At 41.7% G+C, this 24,217-nt stretch overlaps 1 protein-coding gene across 1 annotated transcript in view; it reads right to left on the reverse strand.

Annotated features, from left to right (window-relative positions):
- Positions 1-22,166, reverse strand: part of LOC145400524 (zwei Ig domain protein zig-8-like) — a 126,341-nt gene extending 104,175 nt beyond the window's left edge. The window contains exons 1-2 of the mRNA XM_080273046.1: positions 22,160-22,166; positions 6,403-6,602 (exon numbers count right to left, since the gene is read on the reverse strand). Coding sequence (XP_080129172.1) covers positions 6,403-6,602; positions 22,160-22,166 — 207 coding nt within the window. The remainder of the gene's footprint in view (positions 1-6,402; positions 6,603-22,159) is intronic.
- Positions 22,167-24,217: the final 2,051 nt, after the last annotated feature.

The following is a 24,217-nucleotide window of genomic DNA, read 5'->3' on the forward strand; positions in this document are numbered from 1 at the left end:
AGGGTTGGGGGTATTCCCAAGAGTTGTCCTCCCGATATTAGAACAATAAGTCAGAGGTGAAGATCACAGGTCTAGGTCAAAATTTGACCTGGCCAGGTCACCATATGCAATTTTATCCGATTTAGACGAAACTTGGAGGAAAGGTTACGTGTAAGGCAAAAGCGAGGGGATTTTATCTGAGAACAATAAGGCAACGGTCAAGGTTCCAGGATTTGGTCAAAGTTTATCTCGTGAGCATTTGTGTGAACAAAATAACAAACACAATTTAGTACAAAACTCAGTGGATGGCTGAGAATCAGATAAGGGGTTGAGTTATGGGTTTGGGAACAAAAGATCATAGGTAAAGGCCACATGGTTAGATCAGCTCAAACAGTTTTTACTCGATTAAGCCTAATTTTCTTGGAACGGATCAGGGCAAGGCAAGAAAAAATAGATTCGATTTTGAAAATCAAAGTTCATGGCCAGAGGGATAGGTCAAAGGTCAAGGCCAAATGGCAAGGTAAGCCTGAACAGTTCTGATCGAATATTAACCAAAGCTGATGTTTTGGTTGTGGCTCAAGCAAGAATGAAGTAATTTATTCTTGAAGCAGTTGATAAGAAAGCAAGGTCACTGGACAAAGTCATGCGTTCGTCCCTTAGTTTAGAAGAACTGGTGGGTGCTGGTGTTGCACTCTCTGACTACTCCATTTTGTTTAGTTTAGGACAGACTTTTCAAACTGCAGGGGTAGGATATAGCCTTCATTAGCCCTCTCAATTCGAGAGGGGCTTCCTGTTAATAGAATCGTCCGTGGTATATCAATAAGAATTAATTACGATAAAAAGTCATCGCAATGAAGAGAGTGTCTGCTTCAAAATGACGGCAATCTCTGCCTGGGATTATTTTTGTGGCTTCCAGATGATTTTATTCATCTTAAAGGGAGACACGTAATGCAGGGGTCAGTGACAAAAACATCTTACCGCCCGCCAAACAGTTCTCTCTTAATCTAAAATAAAATCGTCCAGAGGTAGCAAGAAAATGCAAAAAAGAAAAAAAAATCACTTCAGTCAAGATCTTATACTCGTATCAATTAGTCTCTCCCTCGCGTTTCCCATCTTCCTGAGAAATGTTTTCCGAAGGGCAACAAGAAATAGCAATTTTAGAGATTTAATGTCTGGGAGAAGTTTTATAGCAACAGAATAAAGGAATACCAAGTAATGAACACCAAGTAATGTTTTTAATTATAATAATGTTTACACCGATGGTCATGTATTTATGCATTTCGCTCTTATACTTTTGAAGGTACGGTATTGTCTTAAACATTATCATCTTCCAATATTAATAACGTGTGTTTCCGACAGGCTAGTGAAAATAATAACTTTCTCTCTCTCTCTCTCTCTCTCTCTCTCTCTCTCTCTCTCTCTCTCTCTCATAAATTGCTTCCATATCCTCATTTATTTACCTAAATCATTCATCTGCCTACAATACATTTCCTCCCCAGCTTCCTACACACACACACACACACACACACACACACACACACACACACACACAGACTTCACATATATACGAGATACTGTCCTTGACGGCACGTTCCATGGGACCCTGTTTAGATCTATAAGACTCCACCAAATATACTGAATAACGTGGCACAAACATAACATTTCACCAATAACTATGTGGCAGGGAGGTGAGATTATCTGCCACAGTCCCCCAGCCAAATATGAATTCTACTGGTAATGATGTAATGGGTGTTCCTGTTGGATCAACGTCTACTAAAGACCCAACCACATTGTCTCCTGTGCTTACGGGCAATGTGCCACCTAAAGTGGGTAGGCACCGTCCCTGCAAATCAGAGACTGGAACATGAAACAAACTGAAATCCATGAAAATCTACTTGTACAACGTAAAATGACTTGCAGAAGATTACAAACTTGATACCTTAAAGGATAAATTAGAAAACATTAGTTGACCATTATTCGTTTGAGTGAGATCCACAGAAAGGAAAAAAAAAAAATACTTCAGCCCCAAGACAGCAACCATCTATTTCACAACAGAGGAAGGCAGAGTGAAAGAGTCAGTGGTGCAAGATTTATAATTAACAGAAATCTTGCAAAGAACATAGCTAAATTCAGAGGTATGTCTGACACAACAGCATGGTTTATAATTAGGTTATGCAAAAGATACACTCTGAAAGAAATATATACACCCACTTTTCAAAGCACAGATGAAGAAATAGAAACATTCTGCAATGATATCTTGCAATTTATGGAAGTGGAAAAAACAGATATACGATACTATACTTATGGGAGATTTCAATGCAAAAGTTGGCAAATCAAAAAGTTAAGAACCATGTATGGGAAAATTTGGAGTAAGAGAGAGGTATGACAGTGTTGAAATGGTGGTGAATTTTGCTGAAATGTATGTATATCCTGAACATAATGAAAACCTTCTTCCACAAAAGAACAGGAAGAAAATGGACCTGGAGAAGCCCAAGTGGAGAAACAAAGAATAATTTCAACTTCATTATAACAGATAAGAGCAAAGCGATCACCAAAGTCACAGTTATCAATAAAGTAAATATATACATAAATTTACAGTAGAATGATGGGTTGCACTGCCAGATTCAATTTCAGAAGTGAAAGAAAAAAAACTGATTGATAATAAAAATATATACTCAATAAAAGTAAGCAAAAACAAAGCTGCCCTACAGTTAGAAATAAGAAATTGCTCTAAGTTATGCTGAGTGTGACACTGATGACTTGAATGATAGGCTAACAAAAGTGTTAAAGGAGTCAACTGAGGCTTTAAGGAGACTTAACGTAACTAACGCCAACAAGTGTTCGAAAATGACCCTCAAGCTCATGAAAAGAAGAAAGGAGATGAATGTAAGAACAAAAAGATGAAATAGAAAGGGCAGAAATAAATAAGCTTATCAACAAGAGACAGAAAGATGACAAACGAAAGAGGAGTATGGATCAGATCAAAGAAACCATCAAAAAAGGAGAAAGTTTAAAACAAGTCTGAAGCAAAATTTCACTAGGTTTTCAACAAATTATATTACTGAAAGAGGGAAGTAATGAAGCCATTAAGTGCTGAATGAAGATAGCGAATAGAGCTGAAGAATTTTACAAAGAACTATATGCATCAAAGACAATAATACCAATAGCTAACTAAGGACACGAGAGAAATACCAGAGGTAACAACAGATGAAGTAAACTTTTTCTCTTAACAGTATGAAATGAGGAAATTCCCCAGGATAAGATGTAGTAAACAGGGCCACTGAGCACTTGCTCCTGCTAAAGACACCCAGGTTTCACCTCGATTTTAACTCTTAAATATAGGTATCATGTATGTTTGCATACACCACATTTGACATGGACCTGCTCTGACATACTGGGCATGCCCATGCGAAATTTCAGTTCATTCCACTCAGTGGTATGACCAGTAGCGGGGTTCCCAATTCTGGCGAAAAACTGAGCACAAACGTGCACATGGCTCACACGCAACTGCCTGCACACAATTATACTTTACACCATCGTTGTCAATTCATCGTTCTGAATCTTTTCATGTAAGGCACATCGAAATCCAAGTAGGTCAGATATGGAGACACACACACAGACAATGCCTTTTCACACAGTATTATAATTTTACTGTCAGTTGCAGGAGTATAAGTTCAGAAGCAGCTCTCCCACTTATTTACCCAATGTATCAAGAAGAAAATTCCCAAAACCTGGTGTAATGCAGTAGTTATTTGGCTTTACAAGAAAGGAAGCTCAAAAGAGCTTAGTAACTACCGAAATACTAGCTTATTATCACTTATTTATAATAAAACTATCGACCAATTTGCTTATTATCAGTTATTTATGTAACTATCGACCTATTAGCTTATTATCAGTTATTAAGTCCTTATGAAAAGAATAACAATAAATTTGGAAGAAAACCAGCCTCGTGAGCAGTTACAACTCCGAAGCAGGTATCCGGCTACTGATCATCTACACGCAATGAATCAGGTAACTGAGAAACTACAGAATATAATAAATCACTGTCCTTAGGCTTTGCCAATAACAAAAAGGCTTTTAACTCAATGGAGCACATACCAATCACAAATTTGTCGTGGAACAAGGTGTAAACGAGAACACTGTAAAACTGCTCGAAAACAAAAATTAATACCGAGAAAGGCGCGTTTCAAGGGGATACAATTTCACCAAAACTATTTGCAGCGAGCCTCGAAAGTATTTTCACAAAGCTAGACAGTGTCCTACTCTCGGACAGCAGAGACACAACAAGAAATGTTATTTGACCTAAACAGTGAATTCTCAAAGCAGGGCTATAGATGAACTGGAGTAAAACTAATGTTTAATCCAAATGCACCGAAAAGCGTCATCAAGATAAATGAAGAAATTCTTGAAGAAGTTGAGGAGTACAGTTATTTTGGGCAAAGTACTAAAGCTAACAAAAACCATGAAAATCGAAATATAAAGACGCATTACAGTTGGATGGACAGTTTTCGGTAAACATGGAGACATCCTGAAAAATGGCTTACCAAAATGTATGAAACAAGGTATATAAAAAATCTATAATCCCATTTAGAACAAAAGTCTCCCCCAACCTTCTCCACAAACTCCTCGACTGAGCCAGCCTCTGCCCGGTTTTGCCTCCAAAGTCTCTAGTTCATCTCTGCACCTTTGTCTGGCTTTTTTCTGTAGCTCATGCAATCTCCTGGAATCCAGTCAGTCAGCCTCTTGCTCTATCGGTTATTCCATATTCTTGCTACATGACCTGCCCTCCTCCATTTCTGTTCTTTTATAACGTCTCTAATGTCTCACTTTAGTCTGTTCTTTCACCCAAGTTGATTTCTTCCTGTCTCTCAAAAATACTCTCAACACCAACCTTTCTATTGCACTTTGAGAACAGACTAATTTGTTTTCAGTTGATTTGTCCAGTTTCCAGGACTCACAACCATAAGTCAATCAGTGTACTTGAAATGGCTGATGATGATAATTACACACACACACACACACACACACACACACACACACACAATTATATATATATATATATATATATATATATATATATATATATATATATATATATATATATATATATATATATATATATATATATTCCAACAATTTGAACATTTAGTCCCATTTATAAAAAATGGAGTTTAACCTCGCCTCAGGGAAGGTTCTATGTTTCTTGTAATGAACGTATTAGAATCATTCTTAATATTGTCTTTGGTATATTCATGCATGTCGGAGGCTATTTGAAACCTAACTCCCCAGACGTGCTTTTATTTTCCACTCCCATTTCCTCCCGTCCTTGTTGCCAATTCTCTGCTCACAGAAAAAGTGCCATCAGCTGACTTGGTAGGAATAGTAATGGCTATTGTGAGGGTAGAAGAATAATTTCGTCAGCTGCAGTGAAAGGCGTGGCGGGTCTTAAAAAATACATTAACTGAACTGATAAGGATCAAGGATGTTTATATTAAAGAAAAAGGTAAATTTTGTCTTTCAGGCAAACACAGATTTTGTGGATAAATGAAACTTGTTTCTTATTTATTTAATGTGGTTAATTTAATTTTTACACTCATTTCTTGTGAAAATGCATCATTTCTAATATCCATGAAATCACATGAAAAAACGTGAAAAAAATGGGTTCCTAACTAGGAGGGCAACATCTTCTCAGACCCTGCTTCCATGACATTAATAATTCAGACGGCCACTAAGCCTAACCTTGAAAAGTCACTTACCGTACCTTAGGGGGTTGGAGCCAGTTTGAGTTCGTCGGGCAAGCGAAGAGCTGAGTAAACATCTACTCTCACACATGATGCCAGTGTATGTATTTCGTGTATATTTTTCAATGCCCTCGTTTCCGTTACCACAAATTTCCAAATGTAGTGGTTTGGGAAAAGTTGCTGGTACTGATGACAGGAACCAAAAGAATGCATAACTGCGTCCCTGTGTTTACCTTTAAGTACAAAATTACCAGAAAAAATCCTACTCATTGACTTAGACCCAAACTCTTGGTCTGCTCACACATTTTTATACCTACCTTTCCTTATCCACATTCTGACACTCAAACTACCTTACTTAGTCCCTCACTTAGCCAACATCATCTGGCCTTCCACCTTTCCAAAAATATTACTGGCTTTACTCACCGACTTCAACTCGAAACTCCTGGTCTTACGGCAAAGGAGGGTACTCACACTTTTCTTATACCCACCACTCCTTATTCACAGACTCTAACATCTACCCTTCCATACTCACACACTCTTAACACTCACCCTTACTTATTCACACACTAACACCCACCCTTCCTTTCACACTCAAACACCTACCCTTTCATGCTCAATCCCCTTCTTAGCACCAGCTTCATTATGCCTTCCATCTCTCCAAAACCCTCTTCTCTATACTCACCGACTTGGACCCCAAGCTCCTTGTCTTGCAGCGAAGGATAGCAGACGAACCCACAGCTGCGACCACCTTCCTGGGCGTGTCCTCAGCTATGTGGGGGCCCAGGTCAGGTGTGGGTGAGGGCTGGGGAAGGTTGAGAGGCACCTTTAAGTGGTTCTCTCGCGGTTCCACTCGTACTTTGCTGTCCACCGAGGAGAGAACCGCTGTTACGGGAAGAGAATGATGGAGGTTAGATTGATGGAAATGGATAAATAAATGGAACAATAAACTCTTAACTTTTTAACTGTTACGCTGTTTTGGTCTTTCTTCGACTTTTTTTTTATAAATATTTCAGGGCAAACCTAGAATGGGAAATAAAAAAGTTCATAGATAAGACTGAGTAGATTTGTGTGTGGCGAGAGTGGGTGTGAGGTAGTTAAGTGTGTTATCGCCCGCCTTTAGCACGGCAAGGCAATATAGTGTGTGTGTGTGTGTGTGTGTGTGTGTGTGTGTGTGTGTGTGTGTGTGTGTGTGTGTGTGTGTGTGTGTTTCCAACATATTTCGAAAAGTTGTGGACGAATACACCAAACCTTCAGGAAACAGCATCTATATGGATGTGCAGAAAATTATTACTTTTGGTAAGGATTTGATCAGAGACGACCAATGCCAGCCGCCATATATATATATATATATATATATATATATATATATATATATATATATATATATATATATATATATATATATTTATTTATTTATTTATTTATTTATATTATAATAAGCACTGGCTTTGTGCGAAACGCCGTGACTGAATTCCGAAGAGTTTCGCAAATTTTCTTCAACTCTTGATTTGTAAATAATTTGTACCTTATCCAACAGCACACATTGGCAGGCGATTAGCATTTGGTCCCCGAGTGCTTTTGTTTCTTTTTTTCTTTTGAAACAGAAAGAGAGAGAGAGAGAGAATGAGGCAAAAAATGTTACCGTACGTCAAGTCGTTGGCCTGAATCATGACTGAATGGAAGTGTTAAATAATTCTGCACGATAATAACTTATCCACATTAATAAAGAATATAGTTTTCCCATTTTCTTGGAACCTGTGTCTGAGATTTATAGAGGTGGATAATGGCAGGCGATTAGCATTTGGTCCCCGAGTGCTTTTGTTTCTTTTTTTCTTTTGAAACAGAAAGAGAGAGAGAGAGAGAGAGAGAGAGAGAGAGAGAGAGATGCGGAAGGGGTGAAGGAAAAAATGTGATAGGGGCTGGGACACAAAAGAGCAGATGTCGGTGAAGGATGAAGTGTGGACAGGCTGGACCAAGGGTGTAGTTACATGAGATGCTCCACGTTCTTGCCACCGATACCACCAACCATGACCTTACCCAACTCTTACATTTTTTCTCCCGACACTGAAAAAGGCTTGGTGATGCAGGAAAAGGATGGTGTTTTAGCATCAGGTGAGGTAGTGTTCTAATGTTATGGATGAGACTGTGAGGAGTGTGTGTGAGGTTTGGTGGGGTGTGGTAGTGTGATGTGTGGTAGCATGATCTGTAGCAGTGTGTGGTGTGAGTATGAGATGTGGTATTGTTTGGTGTTGCAATATGTGAAGCAATTCGGATGTGCCAGTGTGAAGTTTAGCACTATGAAATATGAATGTGAATTGTGGCAGTGTGAAGTGTAGCAGCAGGGGATGTGACTGAGGTGTGGCAATGTGAGGTGTGACAGCAGGTGGTTCAACAGTATAATATGTGGTACTGCAAGATAAAGTTAAGTGGTACGTCAGTGTTGTGTAGCAGTATGACAGAGGCTATTTCGTATGGCTGGATGAAATACGGCAGTGTGGAGTGTGAGAGTATGAGGAGTGGCACTGTGAGGTGTGGCAATTAGACGTGTGACTAAGATATGACAGAGAACAGTGTGACAATATGAAGTGTGCCAATGTAAGGTGCGATAGTATAAGACATGACTATGAACTGGGGCAGGATGAGGTATGATTGGACTGTAAGGTGCGGCAGAATGAATTATGACATTGAGGTATGGTAGTCTAAGCTATGAAGGTGAAATATAGCAAGTGAAAAGTGAGTAAAGTATGGTTCTTGGAAATGGGAGCGTTGAGACTGTGAAGTGTGGCGGTACGAGGTGTGGCAATATGATGTGTGAAGTGTCACTAAAGTGTGGTATGGAGAGGTGTGTGTGTGTGTGTGTGTGTGTGTGTGTGTGTGTGTGTGTGTTAAAGACTGTGGGATGTGACTTTGAGGTGTGTTGAGGCGAGACAGTGTGGCGTGTGGCATTATCAAGGGTATCTGAGGTATAGCAACGTGTGTGGTATAGAAATGTATATATAAAAACCTTCCTTTTAAAAGTTCCCGTCTAGCTGAACAAAATAGTCTATAGATGGCAAAAATATAAGCTAAAATACGCCATCCTAGACAAATAAAAATCAAGAGTTTCGGAGCTTCGAACCTGGTGCTTTGAAAAACTGAGTGTCGGTGGGTTAACGTGTATAATTAATTCGGTCATCATGTGGGGCTTTATGGTGATTAAAATGGGACTTTTCAGCGTTTAGTGCACAGTTTTAAGGTGAACGAGGGAAAACACTGAGGCTAATTGTTTGGTGTGAGAGAGAGAGAGAGAGAGAGAGAGAGAGAGAGAGAAAAGAAAGAATGTACTTATAGACAGATAGATAGATAGATAGATGTACAGAGAAGCAATATGCTCATTAATATAAACCGTATTACGAAAGAAACTATTTACAATGGCGCATAAATCTCCACATGACATGTGTCCCTTTTGCAATAACATATAGAACTTGATACTCTTGTAAACTGTTCTATCCAATGACTTATTTGGTAGATAACATTCGTGTTAACTTCATCTCGATATTTATTCACATTTCTGTAGATATAGAACTGGTGTGGTTAGAGCCTTCAGTAAGTCCTCCACTACTCGTCCAAAGATTGATAAAACTATCCTCTAGTAGCACTGATGAGATGGCTATAACACTCCGAGGCTCCTGTGTCTCACTCCCAGAGGAAGAAAATTGTCTAACGTTAACTCGAATGGACTACTGTAATTTGTTCACTCTATTCTGACAAAAATCCCCTACCTCCTTCTCTCGTTTAATGGCCTAGTGTGGTACGGTAAGACTGGAGAGCAAATTTAACCAGTAACCTTGAACACCCAGCCCTCATCGAACTGCCTGTAAACATGACAATATTAAAGTTACGAAGGTGGCTCGGTTCCGTCAGATGAAAATAAATCGACTATTGTGTTGTGCTGACCATAAGGGGATAATATTTCTAGTATTAACACAGATTATTATGATTCACTCCACTGAAGGAAATCGTCTGGCGTTAACTGGAATGGATTATTAACGCTGTCCTGACCATAAAAACGTGTAGGCCTGAGTTTCCAGTGTTAACAGTCTAAGACTCTTGCGATTCTCAGTTAGATGAAGAAAATCGTCCGGCATTAGCTGGGATGGAATTTTAGTGTTCTCTAGACCTCAAGACGGTTTATGGTCCCACTAGTAGTACAATGAGGTCCCTGTGACTCACATAGCTGAATAAAATCGCCTTACGTTACCAGGAATTGAATACTAGAGTTATCCGTACCATGAGTGGGATAATGGTGACAGCATTAACACCTATGATGATCAGCTGAAGTAAATCGTCTTTTGTTAGCCCAAATATAACTCTGTGTTGAAGGGACCATGAGAGGTTACGGCATTAACTAGGCTCCTGTGACTTTAGCCCGTATTCTCATCTTTTAAGAAAGCTCCCTAACACATTTTCATAAGCGATTTATTTAGTTTGTAACAGCGTATTGTCCTATCCTGTGTTATCTAAATCCTTCTAACATTGTCTTACTCTCCATAAATTATGCACAAAATATACTTTATTAATAAGATTATCCAAAATTAACTCGCTAAGGAGGACGTCCTAGGCTGCTTCCTTACCCGACGAGAATACAGGTCTCTCTTCGGTGAATTTAATTGCCTGGTGTTATTTTGACTTAAACAGTAGAGTTGTCTGACCATCGGAAGGTTGTACCATTATAAACGCTTGGGCTCCTATGAATTACTCTGAGTGAAATCCCCTGGAGCAAACCAGAGTGGAATAGTAGAGTTGTCCCGACCATGAGATGGCTAATAATGCCAATGTTAAGTTAGGTTTCTACAGTTTACCTTAAGGTGAATAAAATCACTTGGCATTAGCTTAAAATAATAGGGTTATTCCGACCATGGTGAGATTAATGACAAGAGTATTAAATCAGGGACTCTTATCTCAGGTGAATGAAATCGTTTAGCGTTAACTGCAATACAGTACTAGTGATTTCCCTGCCAAGAGCATTTACTTGTGACGGTATTAGCACTCGGGTTCATGTTTTTTTTTTTAATAACGGAACAGAGGAAGGAGAAACAAATTAATAAAAAAAATAATCCATACACCAGATTACTTGTGTCCTCTGTTCATAAAATATCTGTAACAGATGGACGAACAGCTGTAGGTTGAAGTTTGGAGGGAAACAACTTTATTGAAACCAGTTCCAAAGAGATGCAGTAAGGGGAATGAAAGAATTCTGATACTGCAATATGGATGAGTGACATTCCGGTCATGAGCGCTACCAGATGCCCGTGTAGCACGAGGGAAGGCATGGAGAGGTGGCACCATGGACGCAACTTCGTCTGAGCGTTTGCCAAAAAAATATCTGTAAAATAATGCAAGGGAGGCAACATTCCTTCTTACTGGCAGGGGAGGTAGTTTATTTGTAATGGCAGGGTTGTTAATAATTCTAACAGCTTTGTTCTCAATTTTGTCTAGTCTTAATGCAACCTCTCCACATCCATTTCACAAGGGTGAGCAGTATTCAAGCTGAAAGCGCACATGACTCTTATAAATTACAGCTAACTACTCGTCAGTGAAGAAGTCATGGACTCTGTACAATAATCTAAGATTCTTTGAGGCGGTTTTAGCAAGTGATCTAACATAAGAGGTCCAGCTGAGGACACTGTTAAGTGAGACGCCGAGAATTTCAATACTTTTGGAGATGGGAACATTAGTAGCACTGAAGGTAATATACGAATCTGGCAATATCTTTCTTAGTAAACTGTATATATTTAGTTTTACTAGCATTAAATGAAACAAGGTTTTTTTGTCCCCATTCGCTGATCGTAGATAGGTCTTGATTTATGGAGATGGCTGTACTGAGTTGAGAGGTAGAGATATTAGACTTTGTAAATGGGTGTCTGAGTGTGAATGAACTGTGTAGTGTTGAGTCATCTGCGTATGAGTGGATGGGATTGTGGGTGACAGATAAGAGATCATTAATATGAACCAGGAACAGGGTTGGGGCCAGAACTGATCCCTGCCGCACGCCGGAGTTAATTGAGTGGAAATTGGAATATACATCATCTACTTTTATTTTTCTGTCACTGAGATATGAGGAAATCAAAGGAACAAAAGACGTTAGTCCATAGTAAGGGAGTTTGGACAGCAGGGAACGGTGCCATACTCTGTCGAAAGCTTTAGAAATATCAAGGGCTATGCATGAGCTTCTCCATGTAGGTCAATTGATTGATGGATGGTATGAGTTAGGAGATTGAGTATGTCAATGGTGGATCTTTCGTGGCCAAAACCATATTGTCTATCACCAATTAAGTTGTTGGATTCAAGATGCTTAACAATGTGCTTATTAATTAAAGTTTCAAATACCTTACCAAGAGGTTCACTCAGCTGTATAAAACTGTGATGTTAGCTCGAATGGTGGAATGAAATTTTTCCAACAATAACTTTAATACAGCAACAAACCAATCACGTCGCGATGAGGATGTGAGATAACTTGAAGATTATATTTCAAGCGAAGTGGATAACCTTTCCTAACCTTACTCCCACCGTCAAAAATAGGATGTGAAAGGTTAGGGAGAAAAAACAAGCACAGAAATAATATTTAGATATGGGATGATATGGGGCCTCTCTAAAGTGAAACACCATATGGAGCTCCACTAGAGTGCAGCAACTTGCACATGAAAATCCTTAATGAGCTACAGTGAAACATATTATATGAGGTTTGGCTAGAGTGAAGCCTCTTGGGGGTGAAAATCCACATGCAGCTACGGTGTAGTATTGTTCTATGAAGTTTTGGTAATGTGAAGTATCTTGTGGGCGAAAATTCGTAGGACTACACTGATTGACCGGGCCGCTCCTAGACGTGCTTCCTTTATCAAAAAAGGACATTACAAAAGCAGACAGCCTAACGAATATGGGAATCGAGAACTATAGGCTCCACCGAACAGGCGAAACCATTGCCATAAACTCTAAAATGGTCTCGTATCTCGCACATTATTACAACCAACGCCAGACGGTTTTATTTAGGTGAGTTACGGGAGACTGGGAACATTAACATCACCATTAACTCTTTCATAATGGAGACTATTTCATCATCCTAGTTCAGCTAATGTCAGACAGTTTAATCAGGCTGAGTGGGTATAAGGCTCTTAGACTATTTCCATTACTCCTTTCATGGCAGAGACGGTTTAATTATTCAGTTCCAGCTAACGGCAGACGATCTAATGTAGTTGAGTGAATCACAGAATCACAAGGAAGCCTGCGTGCATCTCCTCAGGTAATAAACATCTTCAGCCGAATGATAAGGGTTTTTTTTTTTCATCACCAGACGATTTTATTCAGTTCCAGTGCGATTTTCTGAACTGGAGGGATTAGGTATATAGGCTATGCATCGACATTTTCCGTACGAAAGTCTTATCTAAATTCCTCAAATCGTCTAAATGAAATACAAGTCAGTTAAAATATAAAATCATATTATTTTTGAGGTTAAGTCGCGCTCTGAGTACTCGTAGGGCATAGCCATTCCATCGACTCCCAGGTTTAACTTCTTCAGCATGATGGAGTCTTTACCAGTTTATTTTTTCCTATCTCCAGATGATTTTATACAGCTCCTTCATTAACTTCTTCAGTACGAGACATGTTTCACAAGTTTAACGAAAGAACTGGGATTTGGCAAGATTAAACTGAAATCGTCACTGGAATGGTAACTGCCAATCCCATTTTGAACCTTCGGAAAGTCAGAGACCCGAGGCTAGATACCACAGTCCAGAATATTTAGGGGAAAGAGACCAACCTACGCCCCTGGCAGCGTTTACATGATGAGAAACTCTTTTGCCACATCTAGGACTCTAAACGTAACGTGCATGCCACAGCGCGTTAATACAGCCGTTGCCATATGCATCACTAGACGTCCTGTAGTTTGCGTCATCCATCCCCTCCTCCTGTAGTTACGTCATCCATCCACTCCTCCTGTAGTTACGTCATCCATCCACTCCTCCTGTACTTGCGTCATCCATCCACTCCTCCTGTAGTTACGTCATCCATCCACTCCTGTACTTACGTCATCCATCCACTCCTCCTGTAGTTACGTCATCCATCCACTCCTGTAGTTACGTCATCCATCCACTCCTGTAGTTTCGTCATCCATCCACTCCTCCTGTAGCTGCGTCATCCATTCACTCCTCCTGTAGTTGCGTCAATCATCCACTCCTGTAGTTGCGTCAATCATCCACTCCTGTAGCTGCGTCATCCATCCACTCCCGTAGCTGCGTCAATCAGTCCTGTAGCTGCATCAATCATCCACTCCTGTAGCTACGTCATCCATCCACTCCTGTAGTTACGTCAATCATCCACTCCTGTAGTTATGTCAATCATCCACTCCTGTAGTTGCGTCAATCATCCACTCCTGTAGCAACGTCAATCATCCACTCCTGTAGCTGCATCAATCATCCACTCCTGTAGCTGCGTCAATCATCCACTCCTGTAGCTGCGTCAATCATCCACTCCTGTAGCTGCGTCATCCATCCACTCCTGTAGCTGCGTCATCCATCCACTCCTGTAGCTGCGTCAATCATCCACTCCTGTAGCTGCGTCAATCATCCACTCCTATAGCTGCGTCAATCAGTCCTGTAGCTGCGTCAATCATCCACTCCTGTAGCTGCATCAATCATCCACTCCTGTAGCTGCGTCATCCATCCACTCCTTCTGTAGCAGCGTCATCCATCCTCTCCCGTCTTTCGTCAGTCCTTTCTCACTGTCTGAACCTCCGCCATGTAATCCTAAACCTTTATGAGCAACATCCAATTGGAGCTGCGTAACCTTAACTCACCAGGTGTCCAATAAAATACTAAAAGGAGATAAATGAGCATTGACTAGGCACACCTACAGTACAGGTCGCTAGCGGGAAATGTCGCGGGATCGAACATCTTAGAATAAACGATGAGTCAGTGAGAACCTAGGATGCATGAGAGAGAGAGAGAGAGAGAGAGAGAGAGAGAGAGAGTAAAAGTTGAGCAGCTCAGGAATTACGAAGGTCAGTCGGGATGAGTGACATTTAGAGAGCAAAGAATGTCAGTGGGTGGGATGGGTGGCTGGGAGTGGGAGCAGGAAGGTGAGTTAGGGTGGGATTGAGTGGGAGTAGAAGCAGGAGTGAGTAGGAGTGGGTGGAAGTGGACGTGAGAGGATGACGCTGGAGACAGACAGAGTGGATGGGAATGGGAGTAGAAAGTTGATAGATGAGGATGGTAATGGGAGAGTGAGGGTGGAAATAACTAGGAGAGAGAGAGTGAGGAGGAGATGGGTGGGAGTGGGAGGGAGAAGGTGGAAATAGGTGGGAGTCGTAGGGTGAGAGTGGAAATAATAGGGAGTTGGAGGGTGACAGTGGAAATAAGTGGGAGTGGAGGGGTAAGAGTGCGCTTCGGTAGTGGCTGAGGGTAGGAGTGAGAGAGTGAAGTTAGAAGCGGGTGGGAGGGTGAGGGTGGGAATGGGGGGAGGGGGAGGGGAGAGTGGGGGGGAGGGGGGATATAGGTGGGAGTGGGAGGAGGTGAAGTGGATAGGAATGTGAGTAAGAAGTGGGTGAGCGAAGGAGGGAATGGACAGGTGCGGGTTTGAGCTGAAAGTGGCTGAAGTGAGGGTGAGGGGAAGGGAGGAAAAAGGCGTGGTAGGAGTTATGGGAGGAGTGGATGGGAATGGGAGTGGGGCACAGTGGGGAGGACTGCATGTGGATGGAATGAAAACAGATGGGAGTGGGAGTGAGCGGTGTGGGTGGGAGGGACTGAGTGGGAGTGGGTGAAATTGGGAGAGTTAGAGTGACTGACGGAATGGGTGGGAGTAGATCTGAGTGAGTGGGAGAGAGACCAGGAGGAATTAGGTGATGTGGGACTGAAGGAAAATAACTGGGTAGGAGTGGAAGGGAGTAAGTAAAAATGGGAATGGGAATGAGGTGATGGATATGAGTGTGTGGGAAAGACTAAATGTGACTACCAGTGGGAGGGGGAGGGTAGATGTGGGTAGGAGTGAGAGGAAGTGGGTGGGGGTGAGTCTGAATAAGAAGGAGTGAGAAACAGTGTGGGAGAAGGAGAGAAAGTGAGGGCGCTAAAGTGGGTGAGTGAGAGAGGCAGGAAGTGGACAGGAGACAGTGGGAATGGGAGTGGGTGAATGCATGAGCGACACTGAGAGGGTGCGGGTGATAATGGAAGGGCGTGAGTAGGAATGGGTCTGAGTGTTTGGGAGTGGGAGGATGAAAGTGGAAATAGGAGAGACTCTAGGTGGGAGTGGGTGAAAATGAGTGTAAACGAGTGATAATACATGAGAAACAGTGGATGGGAGTACGAGGTTAAGAGTGGAAGTGGGTAGGAGTGAGAGGGAGCTGGTGGAGATTGATTTCAATGTGTGGAAGGCTGCATTTTCTTTGGCCGCAAAATCCAGTGTGCTGCTGTTTCATTTGGGCGCCAGTATACCACTTCATTTGGGTGCCAACATATCGTTACTAACCAATCCTAACCTAAACTAATCTAACCTCACCTAACCTAACCTAACTTAACCTATACCAAACTAACCTAACCTAGCCTAACAACCTGTCTTAACCTAACTTATCCTAACCAACCTACCCTAACCTATCCTAATTAACCCACCCTAACCTATCCTAACCAACCTACCCTAACCTATCCTAACTTACCTATCCTAACCAAATCTAACCTAAATTAGGTTAGGTTAGATTAGTTTACGATATGTTGGCGCTCAAATGAAGCGGTATACTTGGGCCCAAATGAAGTACAGCGTAGCGGGATGGAAGTGTGGGGGAGATGAAGTGGGTGATAATCTGGGAATGAGTGTGAGAATGGGTGTGGGTGACGGTGGGTGGATGAAAATTAGTATGATGTTGTGAAGAATCTGAGAGAGAGAGAGAGAGAGACAGACAGACAGACAGACAGACAGACAGACAGACAGACAGACAGACAGAGACAGAGACAGACAGGGAGTGAGAGAGAGAGAGAGAGGGGGGGGGGATCTTTTCAGGAAATAACAAAATTTAATGAGAGCCAAAAATCAAGATTCTTTCATTTCGACTACCTGGACACTACGTTTAAAAGACTGGAAGTCATAGGTAGAGGCCAATACTGAGTGAGGATGACGGTTCCAGAATTGACCATTTGCACTCATAAGGACTGAGAGTAAAGGTGGGTAATAGCTGTGTGCAGATGTGGTGGCTGATTAGATGAAGGGGCAATGGTATATGTGATGGCTGTTTTGTGGTGGTTGTAGTAGATGGGTGAGTTTGATAGCGAATATTCTGTGACACATGTGGTGATTGTAATGAAATAATGATGTGAAAACAGGTGAGATGATGCACTGTGATGTAGTGTGGTGTGGTGTGATGTGGTATAGTTTGATGTGGTACGGTGTGGTGTGGTGTGGAGAGATATGATGGGTTGCGATGTGGTGCGTTATGGTTGGTGCTGAGGTGGGATGAGTTTTAATTGCATGTTGTGGTGTGGTGAAATCCGTAGTTTAGTGTGGTGCGGTGTGGAATGTGGTGTGATATGGTCTGGTGTGGTGCTGCACATTGCTGTGGGGTGTGGTATAGAGTGGTGTGGTTATGATAAACAATGAGATATAAAGTTACATGACTTCAAGTTTGCAATGATGTTTTTATTTATATGCTGATGACTAATTGTTTGGCTGGGTAAGGAGGTGAGGTTTGGTGTTATGTGGTGTGGCGCGGTGTGGTGTAGTGTGGCTGTGTGGTGTAATGTGGTTACAGTAATTGTGGCTGAGATTTGTAGTGACATAACTGCGGATCTATGGTGATGAGAGTGTCTGTATATCCTAGCTGGCAATGACTGTTTGGTGTGGCATGGAGGTGTGCTGTGTGGTGTGGTTGTATGGCGCGATGTGGTGGCATTGAGAAGTGACAGCCGCGATAGCGAAGCTGGTATTGTTTCAATTTGTTTGACTGTCTGTGTATCTGTTACCATGATAACTTCACAACCGCTCAAGATATCATCACAGAATTTTACATGTGTATTGTAGGGATGAAAATCTACGAGTTCGAAATTGGTAAAAGTAGATCAAGGTCTGTATGTCTGTTAACATTATAACTTTGCAATTACTCAAGATGTCATCACAAAATTTTACAGATGTGTAGTAGGGATGAAAATCTATGAGTTCGAAATCTGTGAAAGTAGGTCAAGGTCAAGGTCATATGCCGAGCTGCGCTAGATATGTATCGGCTCGCGGCTGGTGTGATTCCCCCCTTGGGGGCGTCCTCTTGTTATCGCTCGCCTCTACAAGGCTTCTGTGTGTGTGTGTGTGTGTGTGTGTGTGTGTGTGTGTGTGTGTGTGTGTGTGTGTGTGTGTGTGTGTGTGTGTGTGTGTGTGTGTGTGTGTGTGTGTGTGTGTGTGTGTGTGTGTTCCCATTATATCTCATAACGGCTTGAGCTTTCAACATGAAACCTATAAGGTATCAAGATATGGCCAAAATCTTGGCCAAGTTCGAAAATGGGCACTCAGGGTCAAGGTCAAGGTCACCAAAATGGCTGCCAAAGGTCAACTAGTTTGTATCGCCCGCCTTTAGCACCATTATATATCATGAACGGCATGAGCTATCAACATGAAACCTTCAGGGTATCAAGATATGGCCAAAATCTTGGACTTGGTCAACAGCATATTCTGGTGGGAGATTAGCATCCGGCTCCCGAATGCTTTTCTTCATTGATTATTTGTTTGGTGTGGCGTGGTGTTACGTTGTGTGGTGATGTGAGGTTGTACTGTGTTTGGTGTGATACAGTGTGGTGTCCTGGTAAAGCCTCCTTCACACCTACACGATCTTTTAACCGATCGCAGCGCGATTAGGGATCGTGCTGCGGTCAGGTAGTCATCGTTTGGCATCGCAACGCAGTCTAGCACATCGCCATGGCGTCCTGGAACTTCAGGATTTTTTAATACTTGCATAAAAAAATCGTGGACCTAGGCGACTGTCAAATTCATCAGAGAGCATTCGGGGTACAATCGGGTATCATCGTGATACAGTCCATTTGCAGTCCTGATAAATCGTGGTTTCATCGCCGGGAAAAAAACCGTTAACGAGATGTGGCAACAGCGTATATACAATTGGCATAGGTGCACACAGCCATAACATGTGTGGCGTGTGATCCCTCAAGTTCACAGTCTAGTGCGCGCGTGCCCTGACCGTAACATACGTGTCTGTCGGTGTCACCATGGCTATAGATTGTCATGATGGCTGGCTCAGGGACTCTTGCTAGTATGGTGGTCACAGCTGATGTGATTCAAGGAGGGGCATGGGGGGCTTTTTATATTGTGCCGGGGCTTCCACTGATGGTCGTCTCATAATCGCAGTGTCGTCGTCCTATCGTCTTGATGCAATCGTTCTTATCCACGCACTGTCGGTGTCTAGTCGGGAACCGGAAATGACCGTTATTTTTCAATTTTGTACCCATCAGGATGCAGGCGTAGGGGGTTCCCAGTGCCATCTGGACACCATCGTCATTCGTCTCAGTGTGCGCGTAGTGTTATCAGATTGGGTCAAAAATCGCACGATTTCAGGACGATTTCAAGTCGCTGAGCTGTCGTTATCACAATCGTGAAAGTGTTTAACTGCAATGAGTAGTATCTGACATCACGTACAAAGTAGAACTGTTACAAGGTTTGTTTGAGAATGTCTTAATTCCACGTTAATGAAGAGGATGTTTTAAATTCCAAGTTGATTATTAGCTTCCAGCTGCTCAGGGAGACGGAACAACAGTAAGCTTCACCTTAACTTTTTCACTGCGATGGTTAAAATTAAATGCTTTATTATTATTAATGTTAGGTCATTTCATATAGCAGAAAGACCCGACGCTGTCAAAGAGTTAAGATCCCCCCACCCCCACCCCCCACTCCCACTCTTGGATGCACCAGCAACGTCGTGAATAATGCAGGATTGCTTTTAAAAGTCTGATGCAATATTGGCTGGGAATAAAAGAGAATATGAGGGGAGGTAAAATGTTCGTCCACCAACAAATACTGAATATTATGGAAGAGCACCACTTACCACCCTACTAGAATTCCAAGAAATAACCGAAAACTTGGATTATTATTTACCCTTTGACTGTTACGATTTTGCCTGATTGAAGAAATTCATCCGGTGGAGGGTGGAAAAGATGAGAAAATTTGTTTCTAGAAACATCAATCCTTTCAACCCATTCAGGCCGAGTACGTCATGCTTTTTTATAATGCTGCCAGATGATTTTATTCAGCTTCGGATAGATTTCTGAATCGGAAGGGATAGATACTAGTCCCCATTAACTCCTGTGTTGTGTGTTCTTGCATTTTGCAGACGACTCTATTATTCAACATGAGCACAATGGTACTGAAAGGGTTAAGGAACGCTATATCTAATGCCTTCCGTTCTGAAAGTCCATCCTAACGTGAATAAACTCGCTCGGTGATAACAAGAACGTAATAAAGACGTCATAGGACTGAAGCGGTTAATGCTAAATAAATTCGTTTGGTAATGTATCGTTCGTATCGTATCGTATCGTATCGTTTATAAAGGCCCTAGATGCTTGCATGCGTCGGCCTTGGTCACCTAATCGCAGTTCTCCAAGCTGCTCATTTTGTGGCAGCCTCCCTAATTAGTCCCTCATCACTGAGGTCATACACTGGCCTCGTCCCAGGTCTTTTTCGGTCTGCCTCTCGCAATCCTTCCCCCGACGTTCATTTTTCTCACCTTCTGCACTCAACTGTCATCCAGGAATAAACCACATCAAAAATGTCTTCATAATCGTTAACCCTTTGGCCAAAAGCATTTTGCCCACCTGAATAGATATGTCTGGCGGTGAGCAGAATAAAGGGAAAATTTTGTTCACAGCAGCAGAAGTACTTTTAAACTTTACTTAGAATTTTGCCAAGCTGATAAAAATTGTCCGATCTTTCTGTGTGCGAGGATGGTGGTGGTTCTGCTGGTGGTGTTAGGTGTGGATGTGATGATGATTGGTAGTGGTGGTAACTGTTGATGTGGTGATGGCAGTGGATGTGGTGGTGGTACTGGTTGTGGTGATGATAGTGGTTGTGGTGATGCTAATAGTTGCAGTGATGGGTGGTTTCAAGATATTGGATGACTGTTTGTGGAAATGGTAATGGCTGTTAAAATGGAAGTAATTGTGGAGATGGTACAGGGTAGGTGGTTGAGATGAAGTGGTGATGACTCAATGTGGATGTCATCGTTTTAGTGGCTGTGAAAGTGGTAACGATGGTTGTGTGGTAGGAGTTGCGACTTGTGGTGGTGGTGTTAGTGCTTTAGGTCATCCACCTGAATTTGAAGATTTTCGTCATTTTGCAACTTTTCTCACGTAAATCGGTGGAGAAATAATATAACACTCCGGTTCTACATCCTTTCCACATCACTTCTTCGCGACTAGCTCAATATTCTAGTCACCTTGTTCAGCATTCAAGAAAGGGAGGTGGCAGTTTTAGGCCAAATTAATATGGACAGAGTAGGCTACAGTTCGTTATTGTGTATCAGTAGAAAAAGTATAACCAACCAAAAACTATCTATAACTGAAGCATGGAACGAAAAACGCGAAAAATATACAAGCAGCTATGACCCATTTTCTATTCTGTTGGCCTTAGGGTGGTCGAAACTACGTGAGTGATGTAGGCTACTATGCAGTCAGACAAAAAAAAAATTAGATTACCCATAGCATCATTCAAACTGGACCTTTACCCCTTCCATTACAATATACTAGTACATTTTATATATACGATGTCTGTCCAGAAAGTATCCAACCTTAGGCTCAAAAAAAAAAAAAAAGTTAACTGGTTGAGCTACGACACTAATCCCCCTCAAGGTAGGGCCCTTTTAACTTGACAGACGTAGCCCAGTGTTCTTTCCACGGTCTTAAACATTTTTCGGATACAGTTTTCGATATCTACGGCAGGTGCTTTGTCGCATTCGTCAGGATCTCTTTCCTCAGACGAACGTTGCCCACGACATGTTGGAGTGTCCAAATCCTGATCCAGACTTTATGAGGACTTATCACTGGAGATGAGACTTGGGTGTACGAGTGTGACCCATAAGCCAAAGCACAGTCGTCCCAGTGGAAGAATGCAGGGTAGCCTCGACACAAAAAAAAAAAAAAAAAAAAAAAAAAAAAAAGCACGACAGGTCTGCAGCAAGGTGCACTCGCATGTTGACAGTTATTTCGATTACTGTGGTGTTGTGCATCACGATTAGCATCACAAGGTCAGACTGTCTACAAACATTATTATCTCGAAGCTATCCGTCGTCTCCTTGATGCAGTTGGGCGGAAGAGACCAGACCTTTGGAAAGCGGTAAGTTGGAAACTGCACCATGAAACGCCCCTTGCCATTCTTCTCAACTGATTCAGGAATTTTTGACCAAGCACAACATCCCACAGGTCCAGCTCCCTACTCACCAGCCATGATTCTGTGTGGCTTTTGGTTATTCCCCAAGATCAAAACTCCATTGAGGGGTTCCCGATTTGAGATGAGAGAAGAGATCATGACGAATGCGATGAAGCACCTGCAGGAAATACCGAAAACCGACTTTGACAAATGTTTCTGACAGTGGAAAGAACATTGGGCTACATGTCAAGTCAGACGGGGCTTTGAGGGTGATTAGTGTCCTAGTTCAACAGGTTAGCTATTTATTTATTTATTTTTTTTTTTTTTGGAGCCTAAGGTCGGATACTTTCTAAACAGACCTCGTATACATTGTGTGTGTGTGTGTGTGTGTGTGTGTGTGTGTGTGTGTGTGTGTGTGTGTGTGTGTGTGTGTGTGTGTGTGTGTGTGTGTGTGTGTTCCAGGAGAAAATGGCATAATTTTGGGAAATGATAGATGTCTGAATTCTAAGCAAAAACTGCTATATCAAAACGTGTCCAAATCTATGCCATTACAGAACTACAATTGCTGACTACCTCGTGGGCGAATTTTGGATAGAACCATTTTCGCCCATGGGCAACAGTAGTAGCTATGTTCTTTTTTTCCTTGCTGCATTCTTTCCTCTAATCCCTACATTGTATAGTTGGTTTGTTTGCACCTGATGGAAGTGGGCCACTCCCAGAACCAGGTTGTGCTTGCATGAAGTTCAATAAGCCTTAGTTATGAGGTAGGAATGACTCTCCTTAATTACTTGAATAACTGACCCTCTAGAGTAACTGCACCTGGCCATCAGCCAAGCCGAATGCAGTTAGGGATCTTTGTCAGGTTACAACAAATGCGGTATTACCAAGAAGGCTCATTCCTACCTCATTTTTTTAAACAGAAGATGAACAGAGGAAGGAAAAACAAATCAAACTAACCCATACACCAGACTACAGGTATCCTCAATTCTTTAAAAAAATGTAACAGTCCGACTTGAACTGCTATACGCTGAAGGCTAGAGGAAAACTCAAATGGGAAAGTGAGGTTCAAACAGAAGCATTTGCGGGAATAAAGGAATTCTGATAGGCAAATGTTTGGAATATGGCAGAGTGACAATCAAGTCATGAGCACTACTAGATGCCCGTGTAGCACGGGGAAATACGTTGAAAAGTGGTGCAATGGATGCAACTTCGTCTGAGCATTTGCCATTAAATGCATTCACAGTCTCCATTTCCTGATCATCCAGCCAAACTGTGAATTCTGTTACTTAATTTTTCTCAAAGACCATGACTATAGTCTTAGCTACATTCACTTTGAAATTACGTTTCATATATACATTCCCAAACACAACCACCAAATCTTGCAGCTCCCATTCATCTTAACAACACAGTGTCATTAGTAAACAACAAGTACAGGAAGTTTTCAAAACCTACCCTCTCTCACTGGACACCCTACCTTCTACCGCCAGTATGACTCCATTCATACATAGACAGATAGATAGACAGATAGATAGACAGACAGAAAGACAGACAGATAGATAGATAGACAGATACTGAAGAAAAAAAAAAGTGAGAAATGACATATCTGAGTTTCAATCCAACATTCAGATCACAGAAATTGTTTAGTTCATTCTCCTCACACACACACACACTGCAGCCCAAGCGACCACGTACAGTTGGCCACACTTGAACCTGGGACAGCATCTTTGTGATGTGGAGGTCTAGTTACAATTTCCAACGTTCATGCATCACAGTTTCTTGGTCATTTCAGCCAGTATATAATATCTCCGTTCATTCATGTCAGTGCCACCAACAAATATGTACCGTAATTGTTTTTATTGTGTCAACGTTGTCAAGTGGACCAAATGCTAGACCTCTGCTGCACAATGATGCCGTCCCAGGTTTATATGTTGGCAACTGTACATACTCCTGACAACATTCAACAGTTTCTCATCTCCATATATTTTCATTGCCTTTCACATTACTTACTTATTTACTCTGTCATAATGGTGTTTCCAGATCTATGAAGGCAGCATATACCTTCTTTCCCTTCCGTAAATACTTTTCCATTATTCATCTTAGAGTGAATATCTAATGATTCTGCTGTGTAA

This window comes from Coenobita brevimanus, chromosome 52, assembly GCF_032717465.1.
Source record: "Coenobita brevimanus isolate Jiangsu-jjx chromosome 52, ASM3271746v2, whole genome shotgun sequence".
Classification (NCBI taxonomy): Eukaryota; Metazoa; Arthropoda; class Malacostraca; order Decapoda; family Coenobitidae; genus Coenobita; species Coenobita brevimanus.